This window comes from Ailuropoda melanoleuca, chromosome 2 (assembly GCF_002007445.2).
Source record: "Ailuropoda melanoleuca isolate Jingjing chromosome 2, ASM200744v2, whole genome shotgun sequence".
NCBI lineage: Eukaryota > Metazoa > Chordata > Mammalia > Carnivora > Ursidae > Ailuropoda > Ailuropoda melanoleuca.
In genome coordinates, this window is record NC_048219.1 from 131,758,871 (window position 1) to 131,784,018 (window position 25,148).

Consider the following 25,148-nt stretch of genomic DNA (forward strand, 5'->3'; position numbering starts at 1 on the left):
ATTTGTCTCTAGTTTGGGATGTTGCAAAAAAAAGCAGGAATTCTTGTTTTGGAGGGAGGTTGTGCTAAATACCCTAAGTTTCCTTCCAATGCTAAGCTTCTGCCTCTTCCATAAGGCTGACTGGGGAAGGCAGCATGAAGCCCTGAGATCTAACTCATCTGTGTTATGCCAGGTTCTTACTGCAAATCATTACTAAATTACAGAGAATCAGCTTTGACTCAAAGAATATCCAAGTCTATGTGACAGTAAGTTCAATGACCACAGGAGTCCATCAAAGTTCCCCTTGTTGGTGTGGGGAAACTGTCTTGCTGTGTCTAGTGTAACGTCACCCGGAGTTCAGGATTTCTGCAGACAGCGCATACAAGTGAGCGTACCTTGATCAGTGTGGCCATCATGGAGGGTGGAAATGGGGAGGCCTGGGCCTGTGCACAGGATGAAAACAAAAACAGGCTTTAGCTTTAAAACAACACTGAGTTTCCAATAAGAAACTGGTCGTATTTGCAATTAGTGTCAAGCTCAAGTAAATCTGAATTCTACAGCTCCTTTTTCCTACGGAGAAGCAAATACCACGTTTTAAGTTACATTTAAACAATGCATGAGATCAGAGCCCAACCAAAGAACAGATGTGAGAGAAGAGTGGCCTGTGCACTTTTCCAGGAGTGATCCTGAATAGTCCAGCTCTAACTACACAAACGGCCCCCAGGCTCTGCTATGGTCAATGGCCTCCTGAGAAGACATCATGTTGTAGGGGCCAGCGTTGGCTGTGTCTTTATTATCCAATAACCTTCACCAGCATCCAGATGATACTTTCAGTCTGGCTTCTTGGGTCAATGTTTGGTTTATTTTGGTGGGTGGAACCCAGCATCTTTTCTTCCCCCATGTAATTAATAAATGCAGAAATAAATATATATAGGATCTATTACCTGTATGCTGTGGCAGGTGACATTCCCTGGGAAACAGACCCAGAAGTTTTGTGGGCCAGAGGTTTTTCTGGGGGTTGTATTAGGATGCCCGCTTCTGGGAGTGGAAGGATGGGGTGGTGAGGGAAGGTGGGCTTTAGTGCAGTCAAAACACAAACCTCAGCTGACCCCACAGGGAGTTCTGGAGCTGAATGGTCTGCAGAAGGGCCTCTAGGTACAAACAGGGCCTGCATTAATACCCCAGATTAGAACGGTCATTGGATGTGGCATGGGACGAGCGCGATTCCCAGGGTAGGCGCTCAGCTGTGAGCTGTCAGCGGCCACCAGCACTGTCAGCAGCTGGCGAAATGAAGGATTTGGTCCTGACGTGGGGGGTTCTGGGTGGCACACCAGTGTCCACTACATATTACAGCATGGAACTCAGGTTCTCTGTGCAGAAACTGGCCATTTTAACAACGTCTACAAGTAATTAAACACTAATTATCTCTTACTTACTTGAACTATAGGATAAAATAATACCTGGAAATATACTTCTAAAAAATTTTTAAAATCTTTTTTAGGGGCGCCTGGGTGGCACAGCGGTTAAGCATCTGCCTTCGGCTCAGGGTGTGATCCCGGCGTTATGGGATCGAGCCCCACATCAGGCTCCTGTGCTATGAGCCTGCTTCTTCCTCTCCCACTCCCCCTGCTTGTGTTCCCTCTCTCACTGGCTGTCTCTATCTCTGTCAAATAAAATCTTTAAAAAAAAATCTTTTTTAAGTAGGCTCCACACCCAGCGTGGAGCCCAACATGGACTTGAAATCACCACCCTGAGATCAAGACCTGAGCTGAGATCAAGAGTGGGACGCTTAACTGACTGAGTCACCCAAGAGCCCCTGGAAATACACCTTTACAGGATTAATTTGCTCCGGCAGTCGATGGGCTAAAAGACACAACATGGAGGTTAGGGGTAGAGGTTCATTTGCACTTCTTCCTTCCTTGTGGACCATCATTTGAGTAGCACCCTGGAGCCCAAGCAAGCTGACGAGGGGGTAACCTATTTGATGAGTTCTCAGAAGACCTGGATATAAGTAACCCCTTCTTCTGCTCTGTTCCTGGCATCTTTCTGCCTGCGCTTGAATGGATCCTCAGTGCTCTAAGCGCAACCATGCTGGGGCCTGCGGGGGCAGCCAGTGGCTGTCTAGTCATACCCATATTTTGTAATTGTAATTCTGAGTAAACTTTAGAGGTAATAAAGCCAATATTTTAATTTCCTTCCTGACCCCTCAGGCTAACTTGGGAGCGAGGAGATTCATTTATTTATTAGGCTCTCTCAAAAAATAGTTCTTTATTGTGTGGAGTTTCAAAATTTTATAGAATTTGATTTCAGAGATTTTCATTTTGACCAGCTTTTCTTCAAAGTTATTAGAAGGGACAAACACATATTATGTTTTGGGTCAGAATGTAAGGAAATGAAGCACGAATCTGAATTAACTGACTTTAGCCAACCAGCGTCCACCCTACGGAACTCCCGTGGTATGCAGCTCCAGTAGTGACAGCTAGCAGATCTTCTCCGGCCAAATTCTGAGGCAGGCTAATGACTGGCCGCCCTGGATACAAATGGCCCGAGCATGTGGTCGCAGGGGCATAAAAGCATCAATTGTCTGGAGTCCCTCCTTGGCATGACTTCTGTTCCATCAGCGTCAGGAAGAGGATTTTTACCTATTTAATCCTATTATCTGGGATTTACTCACCATCTCTTGGAGAGTTTGAAGTTACATAATGAGGCTTTACTCTTAGTCCTAAAGGGAAAGATTTCAAGGTTTTTCTTATGATGGCTCAGTGACTCATTTTACTGGAGCTTCAAAAACACCAGACGATGTGATGCTTCCCACACAGTATATTTTTTGCTAAATGGGAAATTACCATACTGCCGAGCAAGAGTGAGTGTGGAAAAGTCAGGCGATTCAAGTTCTAGAAAGGACTCTTCCACCAACTTTTGAGGAGAGCTTAGTCTTTGCTTCCTTATCTTTTCAGTGGGCACTCAGACTCAAGCAAATATTAGGAAGACAAAGTGATATAAAAAGTGGTAGAGTGCTTTCTAAAAGGGTTGAGGCATTGCACAAATGCAGAATGCATATAATTATAAATGAATGTATGCAAGCGTAGGATCACTGAGGTCTCTATGGGTAAATATGTCAGCATATGAACAAGTCTTTTGTAAGGCTTTGCAAAAGGCAATAGTGTTTTGATCTTCTTTACCACAAATGTTCATTCAACAATTATGTGTTATGCATAATTATTATGCAGTAGACATTTTTCTTGGCCTTATGAATGTAAAGATGAAAAGAAAGCAGTCTCTGCCTTCAGGAGAGAAAGACAAACAGATGACTCAGTATAGTTGATTCAATGATACTACATGCCTGGCATGTAAGCTTTCAATACATGTTGCACAAATACATAGCTTGGGTTGAAAATTCTGCATATAATTTGAGAAGGACATTTAATATGCATCTTTAAGTGCCATAACCATGATCAGCACATACAGTCATAAATGACAATCTCTTGGCTTTTCAAAGATGTCACTGACTCAACATTTTGTGAAAGTATTGTATCAAACTGACATCCTGTGCCATCTTGAAGGGAGCATTTGGGTTAAAATGTTTATTCATGTCTGCAGTCAGTTGAGCTAGGGCTCAGGTTCTGGGGCCAGGGGATTGGGATGAGGAAAGTGGCATGACAGGGCAGCCTTCCTTCTGGGAAGGAAAGAACCTGGGGTCTTCTGCAACTGGTCAGGGATCTCCATCAGCAGAAGATTCCATTTGTTCTCTGAGTTGCCTTCCACTGGGAGTCGATACCAGAAACAGTGGAGTGGCATGTATTTTGTAATAACATTCCCTGTTTGCTGTTCCTCACCAGGGAAACTCAGGGATTAATTACGGGGCTGGGATAGAGAATGTTAAAGTAGATATTTCTCAAGTCCATTTTCCAAATCTCCATGATGCCTACCAAGACCCCAACATATTTCATTGATCTACTGATGCCTAACCTAACCTGTTTCATGGCTTGTCATATGTTCAAGATATAGATAAGCTGTTATGCATAAAATAAAATTATTTGGATAGAAATTATTAACTAAATGCACACACAGCCTAAAAAACCAGGAAGTATTTGGTATGTTTTATTCCCTATGACTTTTTAATATTTGAATGAATTACTTATATTATGTTTCCCAAATTTAGGAAAGACATGCGAGGTGACAAAGGTTGACTTTCTATCCTCACTGAAACTATAGAGTTCAAAGAAATATTGGCCTCCAAGGGAAGAAGTTAGCTTTCTGGGACATTATTCTTTCCCCTGGCTGGCAGAGTTTGACATTTCTCCAGGCAAATGGGGCCAAAGTCCAGCAACCATTTTAACAAAGAATGCTGCTTTCTGCAATAACTGCTGGAGTCTTGCTGTCATAGCGGGTAGATGGTGTTTGCATACAACGTCAACATCTCACTGCTGCTGCACACAGTCGGTAAGAGCTCAGGATTTACCGTCAACACATCCCTGCTTCCACCCTGGCCCTGCCGCTTTACCGGCAGTGTGGACCTTCTGCAAGTTTTCCTAGTTCCTCAACTGCAAAATATCGGGATACAAATGCTCTCCTATCTTCCTTTCATTTTTTGCCCCAGAAGCGTTAGATTAGATAACATAGGTAAGATCCCCATAGATAACAAGTGCTCAATAGCCTGTGGTTTAGGACTGATCAGAGGACGGTGGTGATGAGGACGACAACATTGGCAGTGGGGTGGCTGAGCTCGTGTCGGGTCCATTACCTACCATAGCAGACAAGTGCATAGTACTTGGCGTAGTCACTGAAACTTGCTGTGTAATATTGGCACCTTTCTTTCCTTAGATGGCAAGTAATGCACTTTTTGCTTGGAGGATAGCTTCCAATGCTAATTCTAGAGGAAAATGAAAATAAAACTAAGCTGAAATTTTGAGATTGTATTTATCAAAATGTACTACTCCATGTAAAATGACTAATTTACATATTGACATCAAACCCACTCTATTTTTCTCTTGCCAATATCATTTAAAGTGAAGGGGAATTACAGTATTTTGATGTAGCCTGATTTTCAATCATCTTTGCCTAAAGAGGCACAAGCCTTGAGAGAGAAGCCCTTCGGTTTCTCTGGGGTGGGAGAAATATCTAACACCTTGAATGGGAGTGAGGTGACCACTTCCCATAGCCATTCATCCCTTACATCTTACAGAGTGCTTGGCAATGCATGGTTCTTCATCTTCCCATCTCTCTTTTTGTACTCCTATGCAAAACATGCAAGGGGAGTCTGGCAGTCTCACCAGGAAAGGGGTCGCTGTTCTTATCATATATCTGGAAGGGGAAATCAGTCATAAGCAAAGTGGAAATAAAAACCATAGTTTTTAAGTGTCTCCTGTGCCTTTCATTCCTTTCTGAAGGAGGTTTAGGGTCAAAGAAGTTCTTCCTGGGAATGCTCCCCCCCCACCACATTCCTACACAAGCCAACCTGTACCTACCACGTCGGACCTACCCTCTCCACACCAGAGCCTTCTGCATGGCTCCTGAATGGGGTGGCTGGCTTTAACATACAGACTCCCAGACCTGACCCCAAACCCTCAGGATCAGATTCTCATTTGGGGCAGACTAGATGGTATGATGCAGGATAGGGTCAGGGTCAAAGTCTGTTGTGGCTGGTAAAATAATTTGCTGCTGCTCTGTTCCTTCTGCTGCTGCCCTGTTCCTTCTGCTGCTGCCCCTGACCTTGCCGAGGGCCTGGTAGAGGGGAGCCCGAGATATCGCTAACACCACAGAGGGAGTCTCTCCAATAGATAAAAGTCACGATCCAGGAGGGAGCAGCAGAGGGAAAATCCCTTATTTCCTTGGTTACAGTTCACATTCATGTTCACATTTTGGTGTCATCTTGGAAATGTTAGGTAAGCAGTTAATAGTAAGGGGGTTAGATAGGCATGCCCAGGTACAAAATTCTGGCTCTAAATATAACACCTGCCTCCTGAAATTGTGGGGATTAAATGAAATTACATATGTAAAGTAGATAAAAATGTGCAGGACATATAGCAGACTACCAGCCCATGGTGACCATGATTTTTACTTCCATATCCAGTGAAGGCTGTTGAGGGCACCATTCCAATCACCAAGGGGACAACTCGACCATTTTAAACACTAATTTAAGATATTAATAGATATTAAAATATTAAAAGAAATCACATGATATGGGAATAACCACAATGCCTGGTATACAGTAGGGACTTAATAAGTGGCTGCTAAATGGATAAATGTCCTCAATTACCTCTAAATTTAGTTGAAGTATTTAGTATCAAGTTTATATCTGCATTAGAATTTCTTGACTTTTTTTCTGAAAACATTTTCAGTTAGCTAATATTTGGGGGGGGTGTACGTATTTTTTTTAAGATTTATTTATTTACTTTTAGAGAGAGAGAGAGAGAGAGAAAGTATGTGTGCAGGAGGAGGGGCAGAGAGAGAGGGTGAGAGAGAGAAACTCAAGCAGACTCCCTGTTGAGCCTGAAGCCGGAGGCAGGGCTTGATCTCACAACCCTGAGATCCTGACCTGAGCCAAAACCAAGAGTTGGGTGCTTAACCAGCTGAGCCACCCAGGGGCCCCAGGGAAGTGTATATTTTTTACTGATGCAGTGTACAATATTCTCTGAATGTTTTACCTTGATTCATATATAATTTTTATTATATGAAATGCATATATATACATATATATATAAATGTAATAATTTTATTACATTTCAGACTCTAAAAATATTCTATAAATCTAAAGGCCTCTGACAGATTTTCATTCAAATATTAATGTATAAAAATATTAGAATATATTGACATAAATTACCTATAGATATTTCTTCTTCCAGGGTAGCCTTCAAATTCATTGCTAGAATAAAACCTGAAAATAGATTCAGAAGTTATTAAATAAGTATTGATAACTAAATGGCGATAGAATTGTTAGTACTAATACTAATAGAATAAACAATATAGTCCAATGTTCACCTAATGAAACTATATTAATTGGCACTTACATAGATAAATCATTGCTGTTTATAACTCTGAATTTTATGTACTTACTCTGACTTTTAAATCATAGGAGAAAGATTATATTATGCTGAATATTCCTTTTTTTATTAGAGGTATATTGATTCATTGGTTATGAGTTACACAAAATAAGGTAGGATATTGATTAATATCACCCCCTTCCTTACCCATGACAGTTTACTGATTTCTCTATGCTATATTAATTCTGTCCATGATTCCGAAGACATTTTGAATTTATTTTACAGAAGCTCTGACAATAAGTGAATTTGTTGTTATAAATCCAGAAACGCTTCCGCACTCTGAAGGGCCATGTTAATTTACCCAGATGCAAAAGAAGTCACAAGAGAACATACTCATTACTTAAGTATCTGGGTCCCAGTTCTAACCTGTCTTAATATAGCCATGAAGTGGGAAATCCAATTTAGTGGCATGATTTTCACTCCTCTGTGAGTTCGTCTGAATATCACGAAGTAACTGTTTTGTTTTTTGTTTTTTCTTTTTGGAAGAGCATAATGGAGTGTAGAAAGTCAGGTTCGGTTACCCATTTATAATTCTTAGGACTGTTCAGTGGCCCAGGTGGGTCTATGTCTTCACTGCCATAAACACTTCGTTATCCCCAAGTAGAAAGAAAAGGTAAGAGAGTGCAAATCACTCCTAGGATTGACTGTTCTTCTAAACCGGCGTCCTTCCACGTGCCTTGACTAACTTCACGTGACTCTGACCATGGGGACAGTCACCTGCACTTGCCTTCCCCACATTGTCTCAAACTACCAGTGAATAAACTACTCTGTATCTTTTCCAAGCAGCCCCCCGCAGGTTTCCTGTTCCATCAGAGGCTTCACGGTGGCCTTCATCTAATCCTGGCACCTGAGTCCACTTGGTCTTTCCTTCCCCTTTCCCTTCACTGTCACGGAGTCAGCTGTCTTGTTTGTCCTCTATCTGTCCTTAAGGTCATGTACCCGTCCTCTCATTCATTTAACAAATATTTACTGAATTCCAGGGCTGTGTCAGGCACTATGCCAAGTGCTAAGGACACAAGAAAAAGGAGGTATAGCTTTTCCCTCCCAGAGTCCGTATTTCACTGTTCTAGTTCAGGTCCCCATCATTGTAGGCCTCGATTAGGACCATGGCTGGGTCTCCTGCCTTTGGGTTTCCCCTACCTCTGTTTCTACTTCACAGTATGTGGTAGGAAGTAATTGCTCACAAAATGATAGCTGTTATAGATAATGATCTTAAATTTATATAACAGTGAATCTCTCTCACACACACACACACACACACACACACACACACACAAATGTCTGTATCTATGGGCTGCCCTTCATGGACTTTGGAAGCTTGCTCCTTTCTTTGAGTGCTGAAGTGTAAAATTTGTGTTTAGAAGTAGTTGCTATTTTAAAAATTTTATACTTTTAGTTAATTATCTACCAAGTATCAAGAGACATGACCACTTACTAAATATGCTTTCCTGAAAGAAATCATGTTAACTAGCTCTTAAAGAATGTGCAATCTCAATGAAACTACAGCTATCTGAACTAACCTATAGAGTAAGTCACCAAAAACGCTCTTAACGAAGAGGTGGCACAGTATCACTTGTGTGTCCATCAGTGCCAATTAAAACCTGAATGGTGCATCATGCTTCATGCAATACTTACAGTGAATCCTGTGTTACTCTGAATATATTTATGGCCTCCCACTTGCCACTTGTAATTTGAATAGCATTTTCCTATAAAAAGACAAACATTATGTTGTGTGAAGCTGAGCGTTATTTGAGCAACCTCAAGTGAATGATCTTTGAGGAGATAAATCTTGGAAGGAACATACCACAGTGTCTTTGATATAGTGAATATGTTTGTAGCCATCCTTGTCGCTAAATATTTTGTAGTATGAAATGGCATCATAGCTGAAAACTGGTGTTGAAACAAAGAACTGAAAGAAATGAACAGAGGTTATGTTCAAAGACAAACCAAACTAAAACTATAGATTTTTTTTTTTTTTAAGCAGTGGGTAGTTAAGATGATAGGAACCAGAATGCCTTGCCTCCCCTGCCTTCCATCACTCACATCTGAAATTCCATTCTTTCCTCTAGACAGCTTTTCTAGTGATTCCAACAGGCATTTGCACATTCCAACTGCTGCTTAATTGCTGCTACATACCCCTGTGTTTATAATGTTTAATTCGATTGACTGTCTATGCTTGGAAATAATGTGGTTTGAAATAGAGGGAAAAGAATCACGGGTGAGTGTTGGTATTTAGCCAAGTCAGACTTCAAAATGTGGTATTTGACCAAAGTGTGACTCATGAAGGCTGATGGTTCTTTTGATTTTTTATTTGTCTGATGCCAAGCACCTAATGCCAGTGATTCAATGAAGACATTTTAAAGATGAAAATATCATGGCCTTCTAGCCATGGTTTTTCATGGTGGAAAGAAACTTCTAGAACTTCTAGACTTGAGGGAAAAATGTTACCCAGGACAAGCAAGTGGGAGGTTACTCCTTGAGTTCAGGGAGCAAAGCAGGCCTCGTTGCCTATCTCTGACCTCTTCCCAGGGCCCCCACTGGCCACTTGCTGGGAACTGCTGAATGACCCAAGGAGTCTCTGACACTCAGCTTTCCTGTGCCCTGGAAACCTCTATTTCCAGCCCCACCTCTATATCCAGAATGGTATACACAACTAAAACCCTACAAATGTTCTCATACCAAATTTTAGCTAGTAGTTTCTCCATTAAAAAAAAAAAGTAGCCATTAACTGGACATAATATTATTATTATAATAAAAAAACCCAAAACGTTCCTTTCAACTGAAAAAAAAAAACAAAAAATAGTCTTATCTTATATTTGTTGGCTTTGCTGTCTTTGGGTTGTAAAAGAAAGGCAAAGTGGTAAAATGGCTACATGAGGACAGAGCCGCTCAGCATCATGCCCAGTAGAGATTCCCACAGATAATCCCAAACCAGGTGCTTCTAACCAGAAGTGCTTCCCCACAACAACAAGTTGTTCCACTCCTTCAGAACTGACCAAGGGACAACAACCAAACTACCAGTATCTTTTAGTTGCTGTAGGCTTTTTTAGTGATGGCTCCATGTGTGATCTGATAATTGATGCTTTTTGATAAAAAATAATAGTTATGATTGCATGATATTAAAATGTAACTTATTTGGGTACGGTGTCTGTAGTGGTCTGAATAGCATTCTCCAAAATTCCCATTTGAACCCAGAACTTCCAATGGTGACTATTATGGACTGAACGTTTCTATCTCCCCCAAAATTCATATTTTGAAACCCTAACCCCCACTAGGATGGTATTAGGAGGTGGGAGCTTTGGCAGGTGACTAGGATGAGATGACATCACATGGGTAGAGCCCCCATGAACAGGATTGATGCTCTTATAAGAATCACCAGAGAGCTTGCTTCCCTTGCTCCATTCTCTACCATGCGAGGATACAAGAAGTTGGTCTGCAACCCAGAAGAGAGCTCTCACCAGAACCCAACCAGGCTGGCACCCTGAGCTAAGACTCCCAGCCTCCAGAAGTGTGAGAAATCAACTTCTTTTTTCTCTAAGCCACTCGGGCTATGGCACTTTGTTTTAGCCACCTGAAGGGAGGAAGATAATGACCCTATTTGCAGATATAATCAAGGTAAGAATTGAGATGTGATCGAATTGGATTAGGGTGGGCCCTGAATCCAATCCAGCTGGTGTTCTCATCAGAAGAGAGGCTATCACTAGACCCAGGGAACACGGGAAAGAAGGCTACGTGATGGTGAAGCAGACATTGGAGAGATGCAACTGTGAGCCAAAGAAGCCCGAGGACCGCCAAAAGCCCCTAGTAGCTGGAAGGAATGAGAGAGAGAGCTCTTCCCTGGAGGCTTCAGAGGGAGCAGGACCCTGCTGACACCTTGACTTTGGACTTACAGCCTCCAGGATGGTGGCAGAGTGAATTTCTGTTGTTTGAAGCCACTGTGTTTGTGGTAGTTCGTTGCGGCGGTCCCAGGAAACTAAGTCTGAATCACTCTGGCACAGAACGGATGGCTTTCACCAGATGAAAAATGGAGTAAGGAGAAACTACTGTCTCTACATGATTCATTTGTTAGTTTCATTAATCGGAAGACAGCTGTGGTGGAGTTTGGGGTATTGAGACTAATGCCTCTAAATGAAATTGTGAGTGAACTGAGTGAAAAAGAGACCCAGGGAAAAGTAATTCTGGCTTGTAATTTTGTGGCTGGAATTTCATTAGCCTAGGTCATCATGACAAGCCATTCTTTCATTTCAGAATGAAGCTTTGCCTGCTTAGAAAAATGATGATATACCTGCTTACTAGCAGCCACTTTACAATGCCTCCCTCTCACTCCTCAGGGTGAAAGACGAAAACCAGGGCTACGTTGTCTTCACCGCTAAAATGGAACCAGGGTCACAAAATATTTTAAGATGCTAGAGTAAAAACATATTCTTCTCCCACCTCCGGTTAGTAAGGAGCTGTGAAAAAGGTTTTGTTCTAGACCGAGACTTAAAATTTCATTTTCATTGAAAAAAAATCAGAGGGCAGAGTGTTATAGCAGAATCAGGCGAACAGGAAGCATATCTCTGCTAAGCAAAGACTGTTATCTTCACCCCTTTTATTGCACACGTTGAAGACAGCTGCTTTAGATGAGCGGGTAACTTGGGTGAGCTAAAGAGAGTGTGAAATATTTCCGCCTTCACTTTCCCAGAGCCGAGTCCATCATGCATCCTGAGTTAAGTGCTTCTGGCAGCAAGTCACGCCTGGACCCTAGATAAGCACCCATAACTAGGGGGTCCTCAGTTTTAACAAGGCTATTTCACAGCCCCTTTATTGTGCTTAGATTTTCTGATAAATTACTCACCTCTACGTGCAAAGCCATTTCAAATATTTTACTTGGAAGGTAAGATTATTTACCACCACATAATTTCTTGCCATTGTTGGTGAACAAGCTGAGGTCCTACTCAGCAGAGGCTGATGCCTAAACAGAGTCCACATTCAGTGAAAAACACAGACTTCCAAGCATCGAGTAGAAAACTCATTTTTCTGGCAACCAAATTCGGCCAGCTTTATTTGTGAAACAAGGAAATAAAGGCTTACTTAAAAGTTAAAATACAAACCCAAAACAACCCTCATTTTTCTGAACAAAGGGATTTTGCCAACACTAAGGGTGGTGTAGTGTACTCCTTACCTATAAAGTAATTTAAATGTGGCTTTGCACTCTGAGTTGTGTGCTTTCAGTGCTTGTTCTCCAAATTTTATTACCTCACTACTGGATCCTTTGATTAAAGTCTTCTCTTTTTGTCTGTTCTCCACAGGGCAAGAAGAAATTTGTTTGAAGTGAACTCGTGGTTGTTATTTTTTTGATCAAATACCAAAGCAGATGTTAGGCTATTTGCCCCAAATTAAGACCCTGAACATCCCGTGCTGGAGGACAGAAAGCGATAAGTAAAGCTATCACTGTTACCCTGCAGCTAACAAGTGCATTGCTTTATGCAAGTCATTCTCTCTCACTGTGATTCACAGGCAGTTTCCAAGTGTTTTTCAGTTTAAATCTCCTTAATAAATTCTATAGGAACAACTTCTCTAAGATCGCTCTTTAATTTTATACTAATATGACTAGCCTGTACCCTTTCTCTAAAAACTTCATAAATATTACTTGAACAAATGTCTGAAAGACATACATATTTCTAGATTATTTCTGGATAGCTTTATTAAGCAATTGGTTTGATTATAGGTCAAAGGACGCTATCCAGCATATTATGATGTATGAGTTATGAGCGTATAAAGTTATGGCCTGACTTTCAAAAGACGTCAAAATTTTGTGAAAGACCACTTCAAAGCAGCTGCCTTGGGAGAATAAGAACTTCTTCTTAAAAGATCTCAGTGCAAAGATTTTTCGACGATACCTCTTCTGGTATTTAGAAAATTTACTGATTATTGGATAAATTTTAAGAGATCGAGATGAGTACATGAAAAAGTAATTTTTCCCAATAGAATTCCAGAGCAACAGGAATTAAAATGATCTAGCACAAAATCATATGTTGCAGATAAATAACCTATTGTTGATTAGATTTATTTTGGTATGATTTTTTAAAAATAATTTTTGATTTAACGTAGGGCATCTCATCTTCCCTCAAAGGATATGCATGTGCCTCCACTGAGGGTATGTAAAACAATGTTCTGTGGCTTTAAAAGGCAATTAATTAATCAATTGATCCATTCATCCAGCTCATTTTTGCTGAGGTTGCAAGGTTGGTGCTGTACAGATTGTAAAAATTGATTAGGTACAAATGTTGACTCTAAGATGCTTATAAATAAGAGATTTCAAAAGATGCATTCTAAAATATTACAGAGTGTTTTGAACGCTGGTAGCATTTTCAGAATAAATGTTTGTGGATTCCTAAAATCATGTCTTTGAAAAGACTGTTGGTATCATTGTTTATCTATTTGTAAAATCATATCATTCATGTTATTCTGTAGTAACTCCAGCTATGTTATCATCATGGAGAATACAACCAAAGGAAGTCTTCAAGAATTCTTCTTTGCCTTCATTCTTTACTGGAAATTTTGCAATGGGAGTGAACTCATAGATTAACTCCCCCTTTCTTCAAGTTTTCAAGCAATGATCTAGGGATTACCCTTTTGGAAGATGAGCTTCGATTGACCAACATTCCAAAAATTTAGAAATTCCCGTCCTTTCACTGAATACTCCTGATTTCTCTTGTGTTATTTAGTACAGTGGCAAAGAGTGAACTCAAATAAGACTTTCCCATTTTTTTCTCAATTACACATCTATTCTTGTTGCCTTGCTATTTTAGAATGTAACTTAATGTATATAATTAATAAAGTAATAACTATTCTCAAGTTAATGAATAAAACTGAAATATCTTCAACTGAAGACAGAGTAAATACATGTAAGCTAATATTGTTAAATCCAGAAAAGTGTACAGCAAAGAGTTTTTAATACTGAAGATTTCTACTTTGCAATTTACCTTCTTTCTACCCACCTTAACTTCGATTTTTTATGAGTTGTCATCTTACAATTGACTCTGAAGTCATTATTGTCCTTGTATCAGGGGTTAATATGTTAAATCAGGTCCTAAGAGTTTCCTTTTTCTTTGCATGTGACACTCAGAAAAACTCTGCGTGTGTGTGTTTAAATCCAAACGCTAGTCGAATTCAATATACTTGTAAAAAGTGGCAGCATTCACACAACATTCACTTATTCTCTGTCCTGTCGTGTATTCTTCATATGGGTTATTAGACAAAATTGATAATTTTGTAAAACATGATTTTTTACACTAAAAATTCTCACAAATCACAGAATAAATCTATCCCCAAAACTCTACATATAAGGGATCACAAACCACAACAAAACATACATTTTCCTATTTGATATCACTTAAAAACTGGAAAAAATATATACTTCATTTATTCATTTCAGTTTATATAAAATTTAATAAGAGGTAGATTGTCTTTAAATGACTAAGAACACCAGTGTATTTGGTTCTTCTGGCTTCAAATAGCTAATAATTATTATTTTAAGCTGATCAGGAATTGTGATCCCTTTTGAAAAATAATCTTTATTTTATTTGTTTAATAAGAATATTAATTAAGAATAGCAGAGTGTCAATTAAAAATTAAGGCTGGAACATGAGGAATATGATATGTTCTCAACAGAACTTTAAATACACAGACATTGAAATTGACACAAAATTGCTGAAAGGATCAGCACTTTTGTTGTTTTTGGCTTTGTTTTTGTTCTTTACCTTGTTATTTTTTCTATGTAACAAATAGGGTCAGTTTGGATACATTTGAAATAGTCCTTTGATAGCTGAGAATCTGTCAAGTGACATTAAAATATAAGGAAAAGATAGCAAAATCATACTCCACCAGCCCATCCAGTTCTGCTTTCTTCTATATGCTCCTGGGTCTAAAAGAAAGAAAGATCACATCAAGCATACTGTTAGGAGAACAGTTTTTCCTAAATATAATCTGGGCATTTGAACCAGTTAAGTGCTGCCTACTCAAACTGTACTATCGCTAATTGAGTAACTTTACCCTTAAGATGACCATATTCAAAATCTTGTACATCAGCACTATTGCAACCACATGAGTAATGTAAGAGCTGGATCTTTCTGCAAACCTTTAAGAATTCTGGTTTAATTTTCCATGAAGCAGTGCCTGGAATTATTACATCTGTGGAAGCCCAGCACAAACCCCAAGCCCTTAGTGTCACGTAGCATTTTACAGTGGAGTTTAATTTTTTTTTCTTAGTCCTATTAAGTAGGTAGGAATTTTAAAATGTGCACTGGATCTTATTTTGGTGTATATTTTAGCATAATACAATCCATCATTTATTGAACAAAATTTAGTAAGCTTAAAAGGATGAATAGGCTTTCCTAGACAAATAGAGAAAGAACATTCTAGGTGAAACGAACAACACAAAGACCAGGCCAGCTTAGTAGGCCACAGGTGTGGTTCAATAAGGCTGAGCCGAGGGTGACTATTGAAAAGAGTTGAAGATGATGAAAGATGCAGGGGTATCAGAAACATCCTGGAGAAATTCTGATGCCACTCTAGGAAGTTTGGACCCCCTCTGGGTAAATCCTTTGAAGGATTTCAAAATCACAATTTCGAAAATATAATTGCGATCATAATACAGAGAATGGATTAGAAGTGAGTAAGATAGAAGGAGGGGGAGAGATCAGTTGGAAGTCTATTGTAATGTTTGGGGAAAGGATGATAAAGGCCTACATCTAGATATCGATAGTGAGGACAGACCAGAGAAGATGTAGCCAGAGATACTTAAAAGTTCAAATCCTCAGAATAAATTTGAGGGGCCAATGGTAACCAAAATCTCTGGTATAGGTAAAAATCACCTAAATAGTAAGTTGAGAGTTGTGGCAAAGCCTATAAGATTATCAGCAATCATTTTCTCTTTTTGCTAGGACTATAGCTGGGCTCCATTTCCCAGGCCTCCTTCCCATAAGATGTAGTCCTATAAGTTCTAACCAATGGTGTGTGAGCAGAAGTGACTCATTCCACTTCTAGGCCTAACCTATAAAAACCTCTTGTGTATGATTCTCCATTCCCTTTTCCATCCCCCAGCTGGATATTGGTGGTCAGGTTTGAATGACTTTGGACTAACCTTGGAAGTCACTAGATAAGACAGCAGAAATGCCATCAACCTGAGCACCCCATCTCCCACCCCTTACCATTCCCCACTCACTTGGACTCACTAGTAGGTGGTTACATGAATGTGCAAATATTTCTATTGTCTTAACCCACTCAATTACTGGAAAGTTTTTATTGCTGTTATAGCAGTTAGCCTATCCTGCGAATACATTAATTTGGAGAATAATAAGATTTCCTGAGAGCAGAAAAGAAGAGCTGGAAACAAAAAGAACAGTCAGTGAAGAAGAAAAAGAACCATGAGAGCGAGTACTGTCATAAAAATCAAGGGAATAATAAATCTTAAGGGACAGATTTGCTGTCTAACTCAATGTTTTGTTGTTCTTAAATCAGAAAATGTGTTCCATGTACTTACCAAATTATTTTGAAACAGAGGTTGTTTTGAAATCCTAAGGTTAATTAAACCTGGTATTCTAAATTTAATCACTGTTTTGGGCCATAAAACTAAAGCTTATATTCCAAGGAATTCCACATCTCCTTGAATAAGCATCTTATATATTCTGTCAGTTTGGATTAAAGTGGTCCCTGATTTTGATAAATTAGAATTTCAGATTCCAAAGCAATTGCTGTTTTTAAATGCCTAGGTTTGAGAACTAAAAATTGTATCTAAATGACTGATCTTAGAGTTTTAAACTAATAAAATTAAAGCAATAATTTGTCATACCTAGGTTCAATACAAACGTTGAAGATATATTCCTCCAAAGCTGATTTATCAGATGAATGGTTTCTAATTAACTACCACAATCAAGTTTATTCTTTTCTCCCCCCTATGCTACTGCATTAAAGCCAAAATCTTTCTGTTTTGTATATCAAAATATAAATAAGATAAAAATAAGCTTCTAGCATATTCCATCAAAATTAGTCAAGCTTCTTACAGGGTAGTGATTTAAAAAATATTTTTAGCCCGAGTAATGTTGACTATTATAGTCCTGATATATTTCCAAATAGATTCATATGACTCTTTTCTTGCAAAACATAGTGTCCTAATTTCGAGATGGAATTTAGTGATTTACTTTGATTGCTCTGTGCTTTTTTTCTTACTTTATAAAATAGGTTTGTTCTATATTTGGTTTAATGAAACATGTCTTCATAATTAGAAGTCTTATGAAATGTATCCATCAAATTTCCTATTTAAAGAAAACATTTTGTATTTCTTAGTCTTTAATATGATTACTTATGAACAGGCTCATTTTAAAGCTTTTAAATTGCTGAAGTACTTGTCTAACTCATTAATTTAACAGATTATGTTTGGATTTGAACAATAGAAACAATTAAAACTCAACAATAAACTGTGCCTAATTTTCAAGTTTTTTTCTCCCTAAAATTAGCACAGTATGTAGTACTCTCAAGATAACAGGAGAGCAGGATAATTTGATCTGATATTTCATGTCATAGTCTCAATTATCTGCTGTTAATTTTAAAATGGGAATATTTGGCTTTCTTTTGACAATATCCATTTCCTTTGAAATTTTTATTTTTCAATTTTGACACTGAATAGAACATAGCACCATTTGCATTTTTTCCTTCTTCTTTTTTTTTTTTAATAGAACACATCTATTTCCCTAATACACCCATCTTATTTTTTCACCCTCCTTATTTTGGTTTTTTTGACTGCCAATCCTATTATCTCAAAAGGATAGATCTCCGTCCTAACTCCGAACCAGACGCCTTATTTCTCCAATGTTACATTGTTTCAGTTAGTCTTTCTCTCCATGCAGTCTCAGTGCTAAAGTCATTCAAGAAAACAAGGGGTATCTTACTTATTTAATAAAAATAGTGGACTGTGAGTGAAGAGGGAGTTTTTTGCAAAGCAATCAAGAGTTGAATGCCGTAATTCTGGCCTTATAATACAAAATGTTAGCTACAGATAAGTCCCCCCTCATATACTTTCATCTTCAGAAATACACCTCTGTGGTTTTAATATAACCTACCTTTGGACAATCCCATGTCTGCCAGCCTTCCCTGAAATCACATATAGACAGAACTGAAACATTCTGGATTCTTTTTAGCCACTGCAAACATATTCGTTCATCAGTAACCCATGTGAGCCAACTGAAGTAATAATCACTGCAAATAAAGCAAAACAGGGAGTCACAATCATAAACCAGTATCACATCAAATAATTTAAGTTCTCCTTTCTAAAGGATGTATTTTATTATTATGAAATATGTATTCCATAGATAAGGAAGGTAAAATTTTCCCTTCTCTACAGAGAAGGCTTAAATATACCTGCTGAATTTTATTTTATTTATTTTATTAATTTTTTCTTTTTAAGAGAGAGAGTGCACATGAGCCCAGGGCAGGGGAGGGGGCAAAGGGAGATGGAGAGAGAGAATCTTAAGCAGGCTCCACACCCAGTGCAGAGCTTGATGTGGGGCTCCAAGTCATGACCCTGAGATCATGACCGGAGCCAAAATCAAGAGTCAGGTGCTTAACCTACTGAACCACCCGGGCACCCCATACTTGCTGATTTTTAAAGAACATCTATAAGGGAGCTCATTCATCTAAATGGAATTATTTTATGCTTGGGTTTCTTCTCATTTTGGATTTTTACATCTTAAGAAACATTTTAAGACATGAGGCCAAAGCTATTGGTCAATCTAGAGGGAAAACGCATTAAACTGGTGATTTTTTGCAGGTAAACTCAATGTTTCACTTTTTAACTAGTTGAGAGAATGCCCAGTGTGGTAAATGCCCATCTTTCTCTCCAGGCAGGCTTGTGTTGGAAGCTGGGTTTTAACTGTGACCATGATCAGGGGTTGAAATTCAGGTTTACCCTAATAATCAGAGGTGATGTATACTAAGGAACCCAAATGATGCTTGGCACGTAGTTGGTGTCACTGAATGGCAACAATTATTACTCGGCTCTGAGGATGAAGCCGCAGATAGAGAGCATCGATGTAAATAAACCACAGAATTTTGGACATTGATGTTTAAAAGAAATTCCAGAACTGGAAGGGTCTCTGGCTCAGATTCTGCTTTTACCTCCTACTAGTTATACTATTTAAGGCTACTTACTTAACATATCTGTGCCTCTGTTTCTATATAAAATGGGAATAATAATATTACCAAACTCAAAGCTTGCTATAGAGTTTGTGGAGAGTGCTTAAGGTTCTTGAGAATTCTGCCTGCTCCATGGTGGTACTGAGAAAATGTTAGCTCTTCCTATTAAATTCTTAATATTTTATAGATGCCCCAGCAAGCCTCTTGACTCCTTCTACAGTACCCTTTCTATCATTCCATTTGCCTCTTAAGGAGAATGACACTTCAAAAGAAAAAAAAAAAGATATATTTAGTCGAGTTTTAATCAACTAGATTGGGGTTGGGGGAGTAATGGATCATCCAAAAAATAAAGCCATTTTCAATTATACGTGAGTGGATTCACCCTGGCAGGGCCCAGCAGAAGTCTCTGCTGAGGTTCTTTTCCCTGTTAGTGATCAATTGCTCGGCCCTGGCTAACTCCCCTTCATGGGGCAGTAGGAGAGAAGTGAAGCCGTGGCCTGCTAGGGTTCAGGAGGTAGTAAGAAGGCCCACCAGGCAGGGCGTAGGGGACCTCTTGCCTCTATCTTCTCCAACCAGAATGACCACAGAGGACTGAGGGAAGGCTGAAGGGTTGCTATAATCAGGGCTAATCAGCCAATATCTACATAGGGCACCATGCTGGGGAAGTGAGACCACCTCACGTCCCTGTCTACCTATAGTTAACCCCATAGTTAACCCCAAACAGATAATTGGACAACCAGATAATTGTGGATAGACAGCATCCTAGTAAAAAAAAAAATGCTAATATTTGGAGAGGGTTGGCTTATCTTCTCTAGTTTGTCATGCATATGTGATCAAGCACGATGTATAAACGCTGGGCTGGAGAGAAAGCAGACCTGTGTTGAGAGAAGCCATGCTGAGAACACATAGGAATTTAACTACTAGCCTACTGATCCCAGGTTTACATTCACTCATCTGAGGGAACCTCAGACTGATCGCTATGATCATCTTTATCTGTGTGAAAGAGGCTAATATTTTAAAATCAATATAAGAAATGTATTTGTGATTTTTTAAAATTTGGTTGTGTATTTGGGTTTGCATGCCAATTTTATTTATTTATTTTTGCTTTGAGTATACACAACATAAACTCACTAGAAAAGAAATGTAAATCCCAATTAAGAAATTTCAGTGTTAAAATTCAGTTTAAGATAGGAAGCAGCTGAGTTTACTATACCTTGAAGCTATCATTGCTGGAACTGGCACTTCTCTGGGACCTACATGCTCAGGATAAGCAGTATCAATAATAAATAACCGAACAACAGGATTCTTAGCTCCAGCCTGCCAAAAAATTGGAGAGATATATATAAGCTCATAAAATTCTATCACCAACATATTAAAGACACTTTAGGAATTTTATAAGCTAATGATATAAAGTATATTACTATTGAAAACATTCTAATTATAACATGCCCAGGAATCTCATTTCAATTTTACTTGCACGGCAATTACAAGTATTGTGTCAACCAGAGTGAAAAACACATAGTTTAAGTGATTAATGAGGGAGTTTTAATTCATAGGGAAAAAATATTTTAGATATGAAAATGCAGTTCTATAATTGACATTATCTTTTCTGACTTTCAAAACAGATATGTCCTATTATTATTATTAGGATAAGTATAATAATCATTTCTCCATGTGCTAGAGGGAGTGTAGAGGGGAGGAGAGTGTAAAGAATAAATAATGAAAGATACTCTTTGCCTTGCACCCTGTAATTTGGTCTAGGACAATCATCACTCAATCTCCTAGCTGGTTACATTACTACTGCTATCATTCCCCCAAATTAGGGAAATGTCACCTCCAAATAAAGTGCCCGTGGAATTTGCACTTTTCTTGTTTTGTACTTTCTGTGCTATTATGCACCCTAAATTTACATGACAGTGTAGTTCACACCCAGACAGCTTCTTAGAGTTCCTGTTATTTTAACACAGAAAAAGAGAGTCTTATAATTGTTAAACAATTTAAGTCCAGGAAGTTTAGGTTCACAGCCTTAAATGACTCCATGCTGTTTGGATTTACCTAAAGAACTGTCCAGGCCCTCCTCTGACCTGTTTCCCTGTGAGATTTAGCTGGGCCTTTAGGCTTCTTTCAGGTCGTCTCACCTCTCAGTCTAACATCAGATGTTTCAACAACTTTGGTCTTCAAGGAAACGTGAAAATCTGGGTTCCAACTTCTCTGCCAGCGTCAGTCAGTCCTCAGTACTGGGTTCCTCCGTCTCTTCCTGCTCCCTTCTACCCTCCTAAAGACCCAAGTTCTTTCACATCTTGGGCCCCAGGTACCACACTGCTTGCTTCCAAATATCTCCAGCTTTCAGACTTTTTACCCAGCCATTGAGGGGTCTCCTACCTAAACATGCATCTCCTATATACTGCCTTTTCTCAGATGACTTTTAACATAAATTTTAGACTATCTGCTATTTTTATTTCTCTTACCACAATCACTTTGACTCACATCAAAAATCACTTGTGCATATGCACATCTGTCCATCTTTGTCGCATATAGGGACCCACTGGATCCATCTGTAACAGTGTTCTCTTTGGCAAGTAAACACTATAGTGACTAAAGAACAAAGTATTTTCTAAAATCACTTCCACTTCTTGTGAGAGAGGAGGATTTATGATTTGATCCCCTTTCAGATTTTTTGTCTAAATCAAATCGGGATATGGTGCTTCTCCACCATGACCTTGCCGCTCTCCCACTACAGACATGGGGCTGAATGAAAAGTATGTACACTGAGAATTCTAGAATGGTTATACAAGAAACTTTGGGATCACTCCACGTTTAATTTCCTCAAGGAAGAAACTAGGCTCACAAACTTAACCTACCTTGTATGTCCAGAAAAGATCATAACACATGCCTGCTTCTACCTGACAGGAACATCAAGTTCAACATTTGTATTTTCCATTCTAGTTTGCATTGACATGAGAATTCAAGAGGGAATTGCAAAACAGAACTTTACCCTGAATTTGGAGCATGAAATATGAAAAATTAAAATTAAGTTAAGCTTGTTTTTCCTCCATAATCTAGACCATATGTTTTTCAAAGATTCTGCGATGGATTTTGCAAAGACTACTTCATCCAGCACAACCAGATGTCCAAAGCAACAGACGTCCACATAAATAATAGAGCACAGTACAATGTTTGCCTTACAATGCACAAGGATAAGAAGCTCTCCAAACTTGTTGATCCCACCTCTATTCATGGTATTGGTTGCTCATTTTGACACCGGAGAAATGGAAGCATCTGCTAAAAGTACTCAACATACCTTTGGGTATGGAATATTTATTGTTCTAGGATATTGTTCATCACCAAAATAGGAATAGGCAATAACTGGTATCTCTGTATCATTAAATTCTGCATATGCCAAAAATTTTCCATTAGGAGACCACCAGAGAGCATATTTTGTAGCAAGCATTTCCTCTGAAAGACAAATACAAGCATATTAATTACAGTTATAACTGACTCTTAAGATCATTGTAAATGCTTCAAAATACATTGTATTAGCCATTTACTGACTGAAATAATTTATTTAATGTGGATGTAACATATCCCAAAATTTGGTTATTAAAAAAGACAATCTGAGTTTAAAGAAAGAGTTTAACCTTATACCTCATATCAAACATCAACCAGTCTTCTTAGGAACTGGTATTAAATCAGAAACATAATTATTTAAGTAAATTAATTAAACATTTCAACAATAAGTAAGCTTTTCCCTTTGGGGCAGCTTCTGGTTTTCATAGTCACCTCAAGTAGCCCAAACAAGGGGAACTGTAATTATATTACAGAGTGACATAAATGTTGGAAGATGACTTTTTATCCTAGGAATATTAAAAACAACAACAACAACAATTCAGTTGTATATTTTTTAATAAAGGCAAGGACGACAAGACCTTTTAACATCCAGGTGAGTCCTGGATCCTACATGACCTAGAGAGAGGACACAATTCACGAAAGCATCAAAGCCTAGGAATATTTCCTTGCAAAATTATGTAGACTGCTGTTTCGTTTTGGAAGAAGATTATTTCTCAAGAAAAAAGAAACCTGAGGAAATGTACTAACATTGTATTTAAGGACCATATACTTCTTGAAATATAAATTATTACTACCACTTTATAATGCTTATGAAAATAAACTCTCCCAGGCAGATTATTACATTTTGCTATTTCAGAACAGGCACACCCTGTTCCTAACCTGCTAACAGCTTTCAGAAATGCCACCATTCATCTCAGTAACATACCACTCATCTCCATTTTACTAAATATATGCAATTATTTTTAATTAAAAGCCTAAAACAGCAACAGTAGAAAAAGAATACAGCTTACCTTCATACACCCAGTCTGGGATTCCATTGAATATTTTATTTTCTTTTCCATTATATGTTATTTGAAAAGGTGGGTCTTCTGGTCTTTGTTTCAGATAGATATTGTTTTGATAGACATATGCCTAGAAGTGGTGGTAAGTTAGTTAATAAGGAGAATTCCATAAGAAATACAATGAAGTCTGTAAATTTGTATGAACTATTTACCTAATACCTGCAAAATGAGTGGTAATCCAGATGCAAAAAAGACAACTAAAATATCATTTTAATAGGTCAAAAAACCAACCAACTCACATAAACAACAATTATGATTTTTAAAGTCTGTATCAAATAAAGCATAGAGTTTACTATTGTATTTGTAGTTTTATTACCCAAATAAATAATTGTGTATATTAACAGAAAGTCAAATAAATCTTTGAATATTAATAGCTAGCCAGATCTAATCTTTATTTAGAGTCCTTAAATAAGAGCTTGGACAAAATTTCATGTTGTCTGAAGCTAGTCTGGGAAACTTGTGAAAACCATATTTTTCCTCAGCTTTCTGGCACAACGCATTCTGGCTGAGTATGAGGATAAAGTTTTTGACTGCGATATTTAAAGAAGTCTATCCATGAGCTTGAGATTTTGCGGAATTCTCAGATGAGTTTCAATTTATCAAAACTCTTCCCGTTTTTAACCACTAAAATAGTCATGAATTTTTTTTTTTCCTTTCAGGCAGGGAAATTTAACAAAGGCCAAAATCAAATGGCTCCTCTTTTATTTAAATGATTAAACACTTCTATAATTTAAACACTTACTAATTTACTCCCAACAGGCGACCAGCATAAATACTGAATTGGACGAGGAAGCTCATTTCTTCTTATAAACTCTCTAGAAGGAAAAAAAAAGAAAGAAAAAATAATAATAAACCTTGCTGTTCAATGAAAAAAACATCTCTGTAAACAGAAAAAAGTAAACAATAACAATGAAAGATCATCCTCTGCTTCTTGAAACCTAACAGAAAGAAGGTGGTAACAATGGCACTAGACACATTGAGTAGTAGTTGGGGTTCTTTACTAGTTACTTAAGTCACTTAACTTCTCTGGGTCTCAGTTTTATGACCTCTATATTGAGGTGAATTAAAGATTTATTAAAGATTTATAGGCTGTGAAAGTGGTACTGTTTCTAGAAATTATCTAATGGAACCCCCTCGTTTTATAAAAAAGGAACGTGAGGTTTGAGGGATATGACTTTTTAAAATCACATCGCTGGTTCTTGGCAGACCCCTAACTAAACTCAAGTCTCTTAACCCTCAGGACTGTAAAATTTGTACACATCAGGCTGAGATGGTCGATGAAGTGCCTTCCAGCTCTCAAATGCTATAATTGTGCTGAAGTTTAATATGTACTCTTCCACATTCTCATTTACAACCCCCATCTCTGTGAATGCATATGCATTTCAAATTTTGAAAATAAGATGCCATTTGACAATCTCCCCAGGGATCTGACTTGAAATCAGAAAAGGAAAGGAACATCTGATCTCAAGCTAAACTGAAAAACAGATCATACACTGGGCAGTATGCCTTAAGCTTGCAAAGTTCTCCACCCATGGGGAAATTT

General features: G+C 38.3%; 1 protein-coding gene across 3 annotated transcripts in view; it reads right to left on the bottom strand.

Annotated features, from left to right (window-relative positions):
- The window catches only part of FAP (fibroblast activation protein alpha), a 72,269-nt gene that overhangs the window by 22,925 nt on the left and 24,196 nt on the right, over positions 1-25,148 (bottom strand). For all 3 annotated transcript variants that reach the window (XM_034654647.1, XM_002924863.4, XM_019805539.2), the window contains 11 exons: positions 24,348-24,420; positions 23,555-23,675; positions 22,498-22,652; positions 20,410-20,513; positions 18,125-18,260; positions 14,887-14,931; positions 8,827-8,931; positions 8,658-8,728; positions 6,803-6,856; positions 4,728-4,852; positions 375-422 (listed from right to left, as the gene is read on the bottom strand). In XM_034654647.1, coding sequence (XP_034510538.1) covers positions 375-422; positions 4,728-4,852; positions 6,803-6,856; positions 8,658-8,728; positions 8,827-8,931; positions 14,887-14,931; positions 18,125-18,260; positions 20,410-20,513; positions 22,498-22,652; positions 23,555-23,675; positions 24,348-24,420 — 1,037 coding nt within the window. The remainder of the gene's footprint in view (positions 1-374; positions 423-4,727; positions 4,853-6,802; positions 6,857-8,657; positions 8,729-8,826; positions 8,932-14,886; positions 14,932-18,124; positions 18,261-20,409; positions 20,514-22,497; positions 22,653-23,554; positions 23,676-24,347; positions 24,421-25,148) is intronic.